Here is a 16,850-nt window from a genome sequence, read left to right as displayed (position 1 = left end):
TGTCCCTTTTCCGGGAATGGATATAGAATTCCTATGATGACGTAAAGTTAACCTGGCTGGAACAGAACCTTGAAAATGGGGGGACAATTATTCTACAATAGAACCCAATCTCATTTACATTGTTGCAGATCCCTATTCAAGTTTATATTCCTCGTTTTCTACCTAATTGTCCTGCAAACCTTGGCCGTCTGTGTTGTGTTATTCATGTGATTGCCTGGCTTCAAGGCACAGTAGTCTTTTGCGCTGTCTATTTTGGGACACAGATTTTGGGAACAGAACTGATTTGGCTGAATACGTAAATTAGCCTCCTAAATGGAACGTTTTTTCCTTTGAACTGTGACTGTGACAAAGACCACCCGTTGCTTTACTGTTCACCCCCCCAACAAGTTGCTAATTTTTTTCCGGGGTGGGCATGGTTACGTTTGCTGAAAATGCCTTTTTGGAATCAGTTACAGACAGCTAGGTGTTTGAACTATAGGTGGGGTTATTATGACTCATGGATGGGTATGTTTGCTAGTCATTTGAACATTTATTAAGATATGTCTACACTTTTATTAATATAACTACATTTATTGAGGACTGATTGCTAGAAATGCAACCTTGTTTGCTACAAATTTGACATGTTACGTTAGGCCTACATTATTTTACTTTGTTACCAACACTCATCCCTTGATTGGCTCCATAATGGCTGAATTTTGACATCATTCCAATCACACAACTTGTGCTCATGGACCTTTCCTGTTCAGTATCCTGTTTGGTGGTTTAGTAACTGCCATGTCAAACAAAGGTGGGTACTGCTGTTGTGTAATGGCAAGCAGGGGAAATTGTGTGTGTGTTGAATTCAAGTTCTATTGTCACATGCACAAGAACAGTGAAGTGCTTAACTTGCATGTTCTACCCAACAGTGCAGTAATCATTATATAAATGCAACAAAGTCTTAGATTTTTACTAAGTTACAGTTCATATAAGGAAATTGGTCAATTGAAATAAATTCATTAGGCCCTAATCTATGGATTTCACATGACTGGGCAGAGGTGCAGCCATGGGTGAGCCTAGGAGGGCATAGGCCCACCCACTGGGAAGCCAAGCCCAGTCAATCAGAATTTGTTTTACCCCAATAAATTGCTTTATTAGACAGAAATACTCCTCAGTTTCATCAGCTGTCCAGGTGGCTAGTCTCAGATGATTCCACACGTGAAGAAGCCGGATCTGGAAGTCCTGGGCTGGTGTGGTTTCATGTGGTCTGCAGTTGAGGCCGGTTAGTCGTACTGCCAAATTCTCTAAAATGACTTTGGAGGTGGCTTATGGTAGAGAAATGAACATTAAATTCTCTAGTAACAGCTCTGGTGGACATTGCTGCAGTCAGCATGCCAATTGCACGCTCCCTTAATTTGAGACATCTCTGGCATTGTGTTGTGACAAAGCTGAACATTTTTAGTGGCCTTTTATTGTCCCCAGCACAAGGTGCACCTGTGTAATGATCATGCTGTTTAATCAGCTTCTTGGTAAAGGAGAAATGCTCACTAACAGGGATGTAAACAAAATTTGAGAAAAGTAAGGTTTTTGCCCGTATGGAACATTTAGGTGAACCTTTATTCCAGCTCATGGGACTAACCCTTTACATTTATATTTTTGGATCAGTGTTATGTTGCAATATAAATAAAATAAAGCAGTAGGTCAGTTTCCCTTTAGCTGTGTGTTGAAGACTCTCCCTCTGGCGGGCCCTGCCTAGCTGCCTGTCAAAGCAATTCTTTTAAGTCTCTTAATCTGGATTGAGGGACCTCCTCCTCTTCACCTCCTATCGTGGTGGGTTACCCTCTAGAGCTCTTGTTCCCTATACAGTGCACTACTTTTGACCAGGGCCCATAGGGATCTGGTCAAAAGTAGGCCACTATATAGGGAATATGGTGCCATTTGGGATGCAGTCATTGAGAGCCGTTCATCATAATCATCTCCTGAAATTAATGGTTGATAATTGATAAGGGCCACAATAGTTTCCTCCCTGTCAGCGGTTTCATCAGACTATTTTATCATCCCTTGGGGGTGTCTAAATATCAGGTAAAATGGTGTTATTAGATGCAGTGTCCTTAGCCTCTCACACACCCGTAGTTACGTACTTATGTATGCATGTACATACAAACACATTTGCATGGTCACACATACAAACATGTAGGCCTACACACAGTCACACAGAGGGACTAACACAACATACGTACATACACACACGCATTCTCTCTACTGCTGTTTGAGTCATTAATCAGAGACAAAATGGAGTGTTTGACAAACCCACTCCTGATTTGTTCTGATTAAGTGCTCACGTTAAAACAAAACTTAAAACAGGATGCTGTTTATTAAGCAGATTTGTCATGCCAGATGGTGTGTACAGCGGGTGCCGATGAGAGAGTGCGTGAGATGACCGGCTGGGTTTCTCTCTGCTGGCTGCTTAGTTAGCGTGGTATTTTTTACACTGATGTAACGTGACACTTTTTTTAGATAAAGGTAGGTGGGTAGTGTTCTAATAGACTTCCTGAATGTATTCAGGCGCTCTGGCGGTTTCCCAAGTGCTGCCCTATCTATTGCGCTACATATGGAATAATGTGCCATTTGGGATGCAGTTTCTGAGAGGAGCTCCTGCACTTAGGCCTACAGTACAGACAGCTGTGTACGTCATATCTTTATTGGATATGCTGAGCTACGGCATATGTGATCAATAATGAAGGGATTTGCCATAGATTATAGTTCTGCACTAAACAGAATTAATGGGATATCCCTAATATGATTTGAGTTAACATAACACATCAAAGTTTATTTGTCACTTGCGCTGAATACACTGGCAATGCTTACAGGGAAGTGCTTGCTTACAAGCCCTTAACCAACAGTGCAGTTTTTGCAAAAAAAATGGGTATTAGGTAAACCAATAAGTAAAAATAACAGTAGCAGAGGCTTTATACAGGTGGTACCGGTACAGAGGCAATGGTGTACTGGTTATTTGAGGTAATATGTACATGTAGGATTAGTTAAAGTGACTATGCATAGATGATAAACAGTAGCAGCAGTGTAAGAGGGGTTGGTAGAGGTTTGGCGGGACACAATACATAGTCCGGGTAGCCATTTGATTAGCTGTTCAGCAGTCTTATGGCTTGGGGGTAAAAGCTGTTGAGAAGCCTTTTGGTCCTAGACTTGACGCTCCGGTACCATTTGCCATGTGGTAGAAGTCTAACTGGGATGGCTAGAGTCTTTGACCATTTGTAGGGCCTTCCTCTGACACCACCTGGTATAGAGGTCCTGGATGGCAGGCAGCTTAGCCCCAGTGATGTACTGGGCTGTACGCATTACCCTCTGTAGTGCCTTGCGGTCGGAGGCTGAGCCGTTGCCGTACCAGGCAGTGATGCAACAAGTCAGGATGCTCTCTGTTGCAGCTGTAGAACCTTTTGAGGGTCTGAGGACCCATGCCATATCTTTTCAGTCTCCTGAGGGGGAATAGGCTTGTCATGCCCTCTTCACGACTGTCTTGGTGTGTTTGAACCATTTCTAGTTTGTTGGTGATGTAGACACCAAGGAACTTGGTCCACTACAGCCCCGTCGATGAGAATGGGGGCGTGCTCGGTCCTCCTTTTCCTGTCATCCACAAGCTCCTTTGTCTTTATTGCGTTGAGGGATAGGTTGGTATTCTGGCACCACCTGGTAAGTTCTCTGACCTCAAATAAGCTGTCTCGTTGCTGTCAGTGTTCAGGCCTACTACTGTTGTCGTCTGCAAACTCAATGATGGTGTTGGTTGTGCCTGGCCATGTAATCATGGGTGTACAGGAGAGGACTGAGCTCCCGCTCCTGAGGGGCTTCAGTGTTGATCAGTGTGGCATATGTGTTACCTACCCTTACCACCTGCGGGTGGCCCATCAGGATGTCCAGGATCCAGTTGCAGAGGGAGGTGCTTAGTCCCAGGATCCTTAGCTTAGTGATGAGCTTTGAGGGCGCTATGGTGTTGAACACTGAGCTATAGTCAATGACTAGCATTCTCACATAGGTGTTCCTTTTGTCCAGGTGGGAAAGGGCAGTGTGGAGTGCATAATCTCTGGATCTGTTTGAGTGGTATGCAAATTGGAGTATGGTGTCTGGGATAATGGTGTTAATGTTAGTCAGCCTTTCAAAGTATTTCATGGCTACAGACGTCAGTGCTATGTGTTTGTAGTCGTTTAGGCAGGTTACCTTAGTGTTCTTGGGCACAGGGACTGTGGTGGTCTGCTTGAAACATGTTGGTGTTAGACTCGGACAGGGAGAGTTTGAAAATGTCAGTGAAGACACTTGCCAGTTGGTCAGCGCATGCTCGGAGTACACGTCCTGGTAATCCGTCTGGCCCTGCGGCCTTGTGAATTTTGATCTGTTTAAAGGTCTTACTCACATAGGCTGTGAAGAGTGATCGCACAGTCATCCGGGACAGCTGATGCTCTCATGCATGTTTCAGTGTTACCTGCTTCTGAGCATAGCAGTTTTTATTTTTTATTTTTTTTAGCTCGTCTGGTAGGCTTGTCACTGGGCAGCTTGCGGCTGTGCTTCCCTTTGTAGTCTAATTGTTTTCAGCCACATCTGACGAGTGCCGGTGTAGTACGATTCAATATTAGTCCTGTATTGGTGCTTTGCCTGTTTGATGGTTCGTCTGTCCTAGAGCGATTTCTTATAAGCTTCCGTGTTAGTGTCCCACTCCTTGACGGTGGCAGCTCTACCCTTTAGCTCAGTGAGGATGTTGCCTGTAGTCCATAGTTTCTGGTTGGGGTATGCACGTACTAGAGGTCGACCGACTAATCGGAATGGCCGATTTAATTAGGGCCGTTTTTTTCAAGTTTCATAACAATCGCTATTTGGGCGCAGATTTCTTCTTATATATATTTTTATATACCTTTTTTATTTAACTAGGCAAGTCAGTTAACCCCATTTAACTGCCTTGTTCAGGGGCAGAACGACAGATTTTCACCTTGTCAGCTCAGGGGTTCCAATCTTGCAACCGCACAGTTAACTAGTCCAACGCTCTAACCATTGCACTCCACGAGTAGCCTGCCTGTTACTCGAATGTAGTAGAAGCCAAGGTAAATTGCTAGCTAGCATTTAACTTATCTTATAAACTATCAATCATAATCACTAGTTATAACTACTGATCCAGTTTTGCAGGCAATGTTAACCAGGTGAAATTGTGTCCTTTCTCTTGCGTTCATTGCACGCAGAGTCCGGGTATATGCAACAGCTTGGGCTGCCTGGCTCATTGCGAAATAATTTGCCAGAATTTTACGTAATTATGACATTGAAGGTTGTGCAATGTAACAAGAATATTTAGACTTCGGGATGCCACCCGTTAGATAAAATACCAAACGGTTCCATATTTCACTGAAATAATAAACGTTTTGTTTTCGAAATGATAGTTTCCGGATTCTATCATATTAATGACCGGGGGGTTGTGTGTGTGTGATCGCTATCCTGATATCCAGAAGCGCTTTAAAAAAAAAAAAAAGTTTTATTGCTGTTATGTTTCTGCCACCGTATCCACAGTAACACCCCCCCCACAGACAACAGCTGCCATCTTCCAGCACCATCAGTTCATAATATTCTGTGATATTAGTGACCTTTTGCACTCAGCATTACCAAACAAGATTTATTTTTCAATTCAGTGCAGAAAGGACTAATGTCAGGGTATCTTAAACCATAAGCCTTAAGTGTACAGCCGTGGCCAAAAGTTGAGTGACACAAATATTAATTTCCACAGTTTGCTGCTTCAGTGTCTTTAGATATTTTTGTCAGATGTTACTATGGAATACTGAAGTATAATTACAAGCATTTCATAAGTGCCAAAGGCTATTGACAATTACATGAAGTTGCTGCAAAGAGTCAATATTTGCAGTGTTGACCCTTCTTTTTCAAGACCTCTGCAATCCGCCCTGGCATGCTGTCAATTAACTTCTGGGCCACATTCTGACTGATGGCAGGCCATTCTTGCATAATCAATCACTTTTGCCTTATGGCAAGGTTCTCCATCATGCTGGAAAAGGCATTGGTCGTCACCAAACTGTTCCTGGATGGTTGGGAGAAGTTGCTCTCGGAGGATGTGTTGGTACCATTCTTCAGGGAGTTGCAACACGAAAGTCAGAAATGGCGATATAATATGCTTTACCTTCTGAAGAGCTTCTGTTGGCACTCAAAGGTCCCAGTTACATTACAAATGGTCCTTTTGTTCGATAAAAATAAAATAAAGTTTATTTTTTTTAAATCCATAACTCAGTTTAGCTGGCGCGGTTCAGTCAATAATCCACTTGGTTTCCCTACAAAATGAATCCCAAATGTTACCAATAAACTTATTCAAATAAGTCGATCAACATTTTATAATCAGACCTTAGGTACCCTAATACGCAAATAAACAATCACATTTAAGACAATTGTTATTGTCTTTACCGGAGAAAAATACCAAAGAACGCGCTCTCATTCATGTGCTTGGAAACACTACAGCCAAAATGGGAGTCCCCTAAAACTACAATTTCTGGCAAATTGTTTTCCAAAAATCAACCTAAAGCTCTAAAGTGGAAGCCCTAGGAACTGCAATCGGGCACGATTTCACCCTGTTATAAAAGTGCCAGCCATTGAAATCAGTCGTAGGATGAGATGTTTTATTTTAAATATATATTTTGTGGGGATGGTTTGTCCGTTTCGCCTGCCATTTCAGTTCTGTTATACTCTCAGACATTGTTAGAAACTTTAGTTTTCTATCCAAATCTACCAATTATATGCATATCCTAGCTTCTGGGCCTGAGTAGCAGGCAGTTTACTTTGGGCACGCTTTTCATCCGGACTTCAAAATACCGCCCCCTATCCCAAAGTTAACGAGAGAATCACTGACATGTCAGCTGTTTTTTTTGGGGGGGGGGGGCAGGGCTGAAATGCAGTGGAAATGTATTTTGGGGATTCTGTTCATTTGCATGGCAAAGAAGGACTGCAATTCATCTGATCACTCTTCATAACATTCTGGAGTTTATGGAAATTGCCATCATACAAACTGAAGCAGCAGACTGACAATTAGTATTTGTCATTCTCAACTTTTGGCCATGACTGTATGGGCAATTCCATGGTAAGAGTGATGCTGAGACTCCTGATTTGTCACTTTAAAATGTGTCAGACAACCAATGATTAGTGGACATTGTTAAAAGGAATCCTTGTGCATCGAGTTGCATGGTGTAAATTTGCACTCAATGGTTTTGGTTTGACATCCATTTTAAAGTGAAAGTCTCAGCTTCACTGTTGCTGTGGAATTGCCCAAATGCAAACAAGAAAAAAACGTAATTTGGTGATTCATAGTGTAGCAATAGGCTTAGTTTGAGTTGTGCATTGTGTGGTAAAGGGAGTAGGCATGTCTTCAGAAACATGATACATGTGTTCAGCTTCAAACACTCACCAGAAAGAAATATACAAATTAGAGGTCGACCAATTATGATTTTTCAACGCCGATACCGATTATTGGGGGACAAAAAAAGCCAATGGCGATTTAAAAATGTATTATACTTTATACACTTGTAATAACGACAATTGCAACAATACTGAATGAACACTTTTATTTAAACTTAATATAATACAAATGGGCTTTTGGCTGGGTGTTCTTAAGGTGATTCCACAGGTTGGTATTTTTTTGATTTAGCCGTTGCTGACCCCATGCTTACATCTTTATCACAAATAAGACACCTTGCTTTCCCTGGTGCCAATTCCATGTAATAGTCCCACACTGGTGCTCTGCTTTTCTCTGCCATCTGTAAAACACACACAGCTCTGAAGTGACAATGATACTGAAGTCTGCTTAGGAGACAAATACTCAACTGTTTAAATAAAAATAAAGTTACCTGTGATGAATGTTGAACAAAAACTGTAGTTTCTATATGCAGGATATCCTATTTTAATAATGGACATGGTAAGAATTGACAACCAAAGTGCGAGTCATAATTCCCATGACACCTAGCAAAATCCCAAAAGCGGTTCCTTCATTTATTCCATAGGATATTTTTAGATAAGGTCTGTTTCGTGTAGGCTCACACCACCTTGCCAATTTTATAACTTTGTAGATATCCATAGGACAAGGTAACTCTGATCAATATTGGCTAAATAAGCTAATTTTATTTGTAGAGTGGATTTATGAAAAATATTTTGACAAACGTTACCTTATCCCAGTGAGATTTACACTGGTATCAAAACGCAAAGGCGGTTTAAGCCTGCATGAAACACAGACCTTATTTGAAGTAGGTCAAGACATTCTCTATGGAAGACATTAACGGTAAAATAACGAAGGAACCCCTTTCAAGTTCAGCCGCGAATTATAACGCACCAATTATTTATCGCTAAACCATAACTGACTATTACGAGCCTGCTGCTGCCTACCACCCCTCAGTCAGACTGCTCTATCAAATCATAGACTTAATTATAATAGGCTCGTATTTCTGTTAGTTTCCGGATTTGATGACCTCAAACAATGTTTATTCCGTTCCGTATTTTATCTAACGGGTGGCATCCATGTGTCTAAATATTCCTGTTACATTGCACAACCTTCAATGTTATGTCATAATTATGTAAAATTCTGGAAAACTAATTCGCAAAGAGCCAGGCTGCATAAACCCTGACTGCGTGCAATGAACGCAAGAGAAGTGACACAATTTCACCTGGTTAATATTGCCTGCTAACCTGGATTTATTTGAGCTAAATATGCAGGTTGAAAAATAAATACTTGTGTATTGATTTTAAGAAAGGCATTGATGTTTATGGTTAAGTACACATTGGAGCAACGACAGTCATTTAAAAAAAACATAAGTTTAATGCTAGCTAGCAACTTACCTTGGCTTACTGCTTTCGCGTAACTGGTAGGCTCCTCGTGAGGCAGGTGGTTAGAGCGTTGGACTAGTTAACTGTAAGGTCAGCCCGGGGAACCAATCTTGCAACAAGGTAAAAATCTGAGGTTCTGCCTCGTTCCTAGGCCGTCAATGAAAATAAACTGACTTGCCTAGTTAAATAAATGTGTAAAAGAAATCTGCGCCCAAAAAATCAGATTTACGATTGTTATGAGAACTTAATCGGCCATTCCGATTAATCAGTCGACCTCTAATACTAATACATAAAAAGCTAATTGTCTTATAACCAACCACATGAAATAAGTGCCTGACATCCAAGGGGACTTTTACATTTTTCTTCCCCTCATTACTTTCTCTGCTCACTAGAACATCCCTAAGGCTATGGACATGAGCTAGGCCTTTTTACCTCTTCAGCTGTGGATGATTAGCTGCCTAGCATGCAGTGTATTCCCCCTGTCTGTTCTGTCTCCATCGATTGGAAGTCTAATCTCTAGTCTGAGACAGTCCTCCTGCTGTTCACTAGATGTTGCTAATATAACAGGGAGGTGTGTGTGTGGGGGGGGGGGTTGCGGAAGCAGACCGTCATTAGGATGCTGCTCACATTGACATGGGACAGTGACATTATGTCATGTAGCCTTAGCAAAGGAGTAGGTACCTAGGTAAGGAAACCAACCAATGCACTGATTGCCCAGCCATTGTTGCAGTATTGGCTGCCTGTCAGCTGTCAGGGCATGTGATGCGTGAGCGGCGAGCACTACAAGGTCAATGTTCCAGGAAAGGTTTTTGCAAATCTTCTACTCGTTCTGTGTAACTCCATCCATGCTGATGTCTGTCCTTCCTCGCCTCCGCATCCTCTCCCAACCTCACATTTGCCACTCTCCATAGTGCTGCTTTCATTTCACCATAACACTATGCTGTCCATCAATTTCCTGTGAATGTAATTGTGCTCTTTGTACGTTTTCACTCTGATCTTCTCAACAATATGCGCTATGCACACCCACTCTAAGGCTGCAAATGAGCATGGAGAAATGTGATCGTGTGGGGGAGAAATCATCACCAGCCTTTCCTACGTTTCTAAAGGGTCTAATGTTAATGTAGTTGTGAAATAAGCCTGCTCTGCCTCAGCAGCTGAAGGCAGCTCTTGAACTATCAAATAGCTGAGGACTGACTCATTCTCACACTCAATCGTCAATATCAGTTATGTCCCTTGTCTTAACTTTTTTTTTTATTTAAAAAATTTTTAATAAAATGTTGCATACAGTTGTTGCTTTCTGAGCACTCGTGTGTGTGTGTGTGTGTCCCTCGGGATGGTTGAGATAATGTAGGCTAACATGATTAGCATGAGGTTGTAAGCAACAAATATTTCCCAGGACATGGACACATCTGATATGGGCAGAAAGCTTAAATTCTTGTTAATCTGCACTGTCCAATTTACAGTGAAATAATACCATGCTATTGTTTGAGTAGCGTGTACAATTATGAACTTAAATGTATTAATAAATCAATTAGGCACATTTGGTGTCTTGAAACATTTTGAACAGGTTATGCAATGATTCATTGGGTCAGTCTAAAATTGTGCACATGCACTACTGCCATCTAGTTTCCAGAATCTAAATTCTCTAAGCTGGATAATACATTATGGCCTTTCTCTTTCATTTCAAAGATGATGGTACAAAAAAATTCACTTTTTCCCCCTTTATTTTTACCAGATCTGTGTTCTACATTAGTTTCACATTTCCACAAACTTCAGTGTTTCCTTTTCAACTAGTATCTAGAATATACAAATCCTTGCTTCAGGTCCTGAGCTACAGGCAGTTAGATTTGGGTATGTCATTTTAGGCAAAAATTTTAAAGGGTCTGATTCTTAAACTTAAGGTAAAATATTTAAACTCCAACTACTATTTTCATATTCACATATGTTGTACCTTAGACCCTATTTTACATAATCTAATGTGTTTGTTGTGCCCACCATTGAGACCCTCAGTCACACACAATGCGATGGCTCAGTCTGTTTCACCTGATGCTGACCACCATAGGGTTTTGTTTTGCACATGAGGTGTCTGGCATCTCATATCACAAAAATGACCATTCTTCTGCACTGAAGCATCCAATGTGTGTTATTCTGAATGAGTCTGCATCTGAAATAATACAGTGAATGAATAAAATGCTATCTGTCTGCAGGTGTGCCTGGCGTCTGTGCTGCAGGCGGCGGTGAAGGTCTCTCCTCTGATAGAGAAGGTCAGCGACCACAAGGACTTAAAGAAGCTCCTGAGGACCCGATCTAATGTCCTGGTGCTGTACACTAAGTCAGGTGAGTTAGTGGGTGTACTTTAGGCCTTTGTAGACTGGCACAAAAAAAAAGTCTGTATTCATAAAGCCTCTCAGAATAGGAGTGCTGACTTAGGATCACCTCCATGTAATCTTATTCATTATTTAGGCTAAAGTGATCCTAGATCAGCACTACTGAATATGGTCCCCAAGCTGCCTTTTTCGCTGTAAATGACCTCTTAAGTGTTCTTATCTCTGACAATCCGTCATTTATAATGGTAAATGAATAACATTGGAAGGGCAGTGGTTATGCATCACACTGCTTGTTTATAATGACCTGCAGCTTATCTTGTTCTCTTCTATTCCCTGGAGTTGGAAGTGCTACATAGAACAGTACTGAACAGAAAGACACCCAAAAGCTCAATGTGATCAAATGAAGCCATGAAACTACATTCACTGACAGCCATTAGGGAAATCACCCTCTCTTGCATTTAATTACATTTTCATTAGCATATTTCAGGCCAGAAAGTGCAGTGTGCGTACAGTACATGCTGATCATAAACAATCTACGTCTCAAGGCCCCACCACTCCCATGAATGTTGTGTGTGTGTGTGTACGGCTTCATAATTCAGCCAGTGTTAGGTCATTGGATAAGACTTGCACGTATCGAACGTCACTCTGGGATTGATTGCTTGCCATTACTGTTGCGTTCTGGCATTCTCCGAAGGGAAGGTTTAGGAATGTTTACTCACTTCATTTCCTGCTGTCGGATCCTCTCCCTGACCGTCACTGGTGCATTACTTGGTTCCTTCACAAGAGGGGCCCAAAAAGCTCCATAAGTATCTGTGACAGACAAGTGTTCCGGTGCGTCCCATCTGCCAATCAACTTTTGAGACAACTCGAACTCAAGTCTCTCCAGTAACTTGAATCTGCAAGCAATTTGAACTCAACATATATGGTGATACAAACATTGGGCATTGATGTTATATTACCACCAACCAACCTGGTGTGATTCAGGACCTCCAGATGAACATGGCAATGCCCCAAAATGTACAATCGAGGTGTCCAACAATACTATAAATGTTGAAGGGGTTCTGAAATGTATATTGTTGTGCAACAGATGGAAGAATCAGTGTGCTTGCTTCTCTGAATCCACGTTGTATCTCAAAGGACATTGTGTAATGCAGTTTATTATTTGATGGTTTCTCACTAGGCCTTGGACTATGATGTGTTTATGATTTTTATAACATGGTGGAAATAGTTTAGTGACGACTCTGTTAGGTGATGTGTGAATCGTATGCTCTCCCAGAGACTAGGTCTATTGAAGTAACACTAGGTTAATGTTCATGGATACAGTACCCTTGTGTGATTGCTGTTTGAGTTCATAGTCCATGTTTTTAGTGTTATGACCTCTGACTCCAACCTTCATTGAATTCTAACTAGGGTTTCAAAATTCCATAAACTTTCCCAGGTTTTCCTTTAACCCTGGTTGGAAGTATCCCGGATTCTGTAAGGAATAGGCAGGAAATCCGGAATCCTACAACCATGATTTTGAGAGAAAGTTAGAATATAATTGCAACCCTAATTATAACCTGTTTACTGTGTATCATAAGGTGACTTGAGTAGTAAAACTGAATTGTGTTTTGTGAAATATAGGCCTAACTCCACCCCTCTTATCGTGTGTAAACAGCTACCTCCGGGGACTCTAAGTTCAAGCTGCTGTCTGACGTGGCCCAGGTCGTCAAAGGACAGGGCACCATCGCCTGGGTCAACTGTGGGTAAGTACATGATTGGTTGATGGCATGCATTAATACATTAGTCAATGTGTCACATGTTGTACAGTATATTGTAGTGATTTTCCTTGCCAAAAATAATCGATACCTATTATTAAATAACTTCAATTTAATATTAAGAAAAACCTTTTAAGCATTCCTGTACAGTTATAGATAACACATAGCTGCAGCTGTGTAAGGCACTGCATCTCAGTGCAAGACGTCACTACAGTCCCTGGTTCAAATCCAGGCTGTATAACATCCGGTCGTGATTGGCAGTCCCTTAGGGTGGCATACGATTAACCGAGCATCGCCGGGGTAGGCCATCATTGTAAATAAGAATTTAACTGACTTGCCAAGTTAAATAAAGGTTACACACACCACACTGACCAAAAAGCTATTTTGTTGGCATTTATGTATGTTCCCATTACCAGTAAAACATAATCAAAACCTATTTCTTTCACTTACTTGCTGTGCTGTTACGTTCAGTCTCAGTCAGAATTTCATCATGCATGTCAAGCAGTGAAGTTTCAGCTCTGCCTCTTCCTCGGTGCTCACTGTGTCCATTTTCAGTTGTGATGCTATTATTTAACTCTAGTAGGGCAACATCTGAAATGGCGCACTTGGTAGTATGCTCGACGAGTCGGCGAAAGCCAACGTCACCCATGACCGAACGGTTGATTGTCAAGGGCAAAGAATTCCATTATCTTGGCTTTAATGGATTTTGCCTTTGAGTTGTCTTGCTGAAGTTATTTTTCAAATGACTGCTCGACTTGTTGACTGCTTGATCCACACAGCAGACATTGTGGGTTAGGAATACGTCATGTACCTACGTTATGGGTATGGCTGTCAGCTTTGACATCGACGCTAAACTAGACATCGGGCCAATGCCGACGTTGGCATTTTTAGCTAATATCGTCTGATCCCGATAAGTTCACTGATATATATCGTGCATCCCTAGTATATAGCTTCTAAAAGATTTCCAAGAAGCGTTTTAGGTTAGGAAAAATGTCCAAGTCACGTACATTATGTCCCATTATGCTTCTGAATAACATTTTAGATTAGTAAAATGTTGTGGCATTCCTCCCAGCTCAGATGTATAGCTATAGGAAGGAAGTTGTGAAACCCTCTTTATATGGCTGCCTTGTAATAGCACAGTCAGACAGGCCTGGACTAAGTAATCGATAGCAGCTATTGAAGCCTAGGCCAGCTGAATGCGCTCGTGTCAAATCTCTTTCTACCCATGCCATCTCCCTCTCCCTGGCATATCCTCCTGAAGTCACAGTTGAGATTGCAGAATAGATATGCTCATTAAAATAGGGAGTCTCTTTCTCCATGCTGAGGGCTCTACGGCAGATGGAAATAAGGACCCTACATTTGTGTGTTGTCCGTATAACTATGAATGAGTTATAGGCACTGTTCGGAAGAACACGCTTTCCCGTATCTGTCTTCCTGAAGCCCATTCCATAGACCTGTCTGGGCAGATGAACCATTTGAAACTAAGTTTCTGAAAGTGTTCATACTGGGAGGATCCACCACGGTCCCAAGACGCGCACTAGAATTGTTTTCCTTAAACATTTCTTTCACCCCCCTGCGTGATCTGACCTCTACCCTGCATGATTTCCTTCCATTTTATATTCCTGTTTTTTTTTTTTTACCTGTCAACCCCAACTACATGAGCGTTTTTTTTCCATTTTTTTTTTTTTCTAGGGAGAGAAGTCTTAACAGAACTACAAAAGAATAAAGATCACCCCTCTGACACCTACCACTTAAAGCATCCCTCAAAGTTTCTCTCAAACCTGTCCAAGATGGATGAATGAATAAGGAAAAGTGTCTAAGAACAATGTAGCCTGGGCAGCTGTTTTATATAGACCTAGAAATATTTACAATGAGTTTCTTTCTTTTCACTGCAGTAAATCTACTGTCAACAGTCTTTCTCCACTGTATGCCTTAATACTGAAGGGTGTGATGCCTGAGGCTGGTCTAATGGTAAACACTGCCGTCTGCAGCACATACTGTATACAGTATATTACCTTCAGCGAGGGTACGAATCCTGCCCACTACCAGATCTCCCCATTCATTTCAACCATCAGTCCACAATCTAAAATACTCAAAGGTGTGGAATCTCCTGAAAATTTGCAACAATTACTGTACATATACCTGTGCCAGAGACCCTTTACGGCGCCTTAGATGACATGCTTCTTTGCTGCTGTTCAGTCACATGGGTGATTCAGTGCTAGCTTAGCATTGTGAGACTGGCTATGGTTTTCCCACCTTCTCCAATGGACCCCCCCAAAAAAAAAAAAAGCTTAGTTGAGCGCTTGGGGAGAGAGACCTCCTCACGAGTGTCAGTATGAGAACAGTGGCCCATGCCAACAGAGGGATGATAGCCCAGGATGACACTCACCACATGACAGGACCTGAGAGATGGCCAACAGTGATGTCAGAGGAACTGGGCAGGAGACAGTGCCAGGTCAGGCATGGATGCCAGACTACAGACGCTGCTGATAAAACAAGGAGCTTTGTAACAAAATGACTAGTTTGTTGTTTTTGCTAATGAGCAATAGGGTAATCAATCTGACTGCTTGGTGTACAATCAGACTAAATGGTATCCTGAAGCCTCTTCCCAGCAGGAAAGCCACAAGCAGTTTTGCACACTGGGCTTACTTTTCTGGAGTACTTGTCTCTTACCTATCAATTTGATCTCACCTCTAGAGGTGAATTGCTGACAGTTCCCTAATCACTTACAACTTTTCAAGGAACGCCCTTTTAACACCCCATAACTTCCCACCACTCTCCTCCTTGCCTCTTCCTCCTCCCAACACCCACTGTTCCCTCTTCCACCCTGTTGTCTGTAATTGATTTGACGCACCTTAGCGAGAGGTTACACTACATCACCATTATCAGGTAGTGACATGGCATGATTCCTAGCTGTGGGTGGCGCTGCTGAGCTTTGCCAAATCAGTGTCTTTCCCACCAGCTGGGGGTTTTGATTGGTCAGTGAGTCAATCTGATTGCTGTAAAGACTCCGGTGGGGTGAAACAAAGGGCTATAAATTAAAATGTCCTATTTCGTGATTTCCAATTATGATATTGTCTCATTACTGTAACTCCCCACCGGGCTCGAGAGGCGAAGGTCGAAACATGACCGACCCGCCCGCTTAACCCGGAAGCCAGCTGCACCAATGTGCCGGAGGAAATGGCGCATGGTCCACCACAATGAGTCGCTAGAGCGACATGAGTAAAGCCCCCCTGGCCAAACCCTCCCCTAACCTGGACAGCGCTGGGCCAATTGTGCGCCGCCCTATGGGACTCCCGATCACAGTTGGTTGTGACGCAGCATGGGATCGAACCTAGGTCTGTAGTGACGCCTCAACTGAGAGGCAATCTAGTCACCTTTCTGTGAAATTTGCTGTTCTGAATCCAAAATCGGTGACCTATGTGATTCGTGTAGATCTGAGAAGTTTGGGAGGGTGGGCTTTGGATCACTACTGACTGTAAGCGAACGAGTGATGCGTGTTTGGAGCAATACTGGCTGTATCCAAGGCTCAGCCAATCGTTCACATAAAAGAATGCAGCATGCAACTGAAGAGAGAAGTGACAACCAATTTGCTAGTTACAGCATCCGCACCTGCTCTGGAAAGACTCGCTATGGTTTTCCCACCTTCTCCGATGGACCAGGTCCAAAACAAAGCTTAGCTGAGGGCTTGGACAGGGAGAGACCTCACGAGTGTCAGTATGAAAACGGTGGCCCATGCCAACAGGGGGATGATAGCCCAGGATGACACTCACCAGATGACAGGACCTGAGAGTGGCAAGGCAGTTTGCCGGTTACAGCAGCGCGTCTCCTGAACAATAACAAGGAGGTAGGTGAGAAGCCTGACCACTGAGACGTGGGTAAGAAGGTGATGAAGCGTACTTTATGAGCTGTAACCAAAACTTCTGGC

At 42.4% G+C, this 16,850-nt stretch overlaps 1 protein-coding gene across 1 annotated transcript in view; it reads left to right on the top strand.

Annotated features, from left to right (window-relative positions):
• Positions 1–16,850, top strand: part of LOC112238578 (protein disulfide-isomerase A5) — a 56,612-nt gene that overhangs the window by 404 nt on the left and 39,358 nt on the right. The window contains exons 2-3 of the mRNA XM_024407147.2: positions 11,046–11,175; positions 12,823–12,910. Coding sequence (XP_024262915.1) covers positions 11,046–11,175; positions 12,823–12,910 — 218 coding nt within the window. The remainder of the gene's footprint in view (positions 1–11,045; positions 11,176–12,822; positions 12,911–16,850) is intronic.

Source organism: Oncorhynchus tshawytscha, linkage group LG03, assembly GCF_018296145.1.
Source record: "Oncorhynchus tshawytscha isolate Ot180627B linkage group LG03, Otsh_v2.0, whole genome shotgun sequence".
NCBI classification, from domain to species: Eukaryota; Metazoa; Chordata; class Actinopteri; order Salmoniformes; family Salmonidae; genus Oncorhynchus; species Oncorhynchus tshawytscha.
This window is presented reverse-complemented; position numbering and strand designations above follow the sequence as displayed.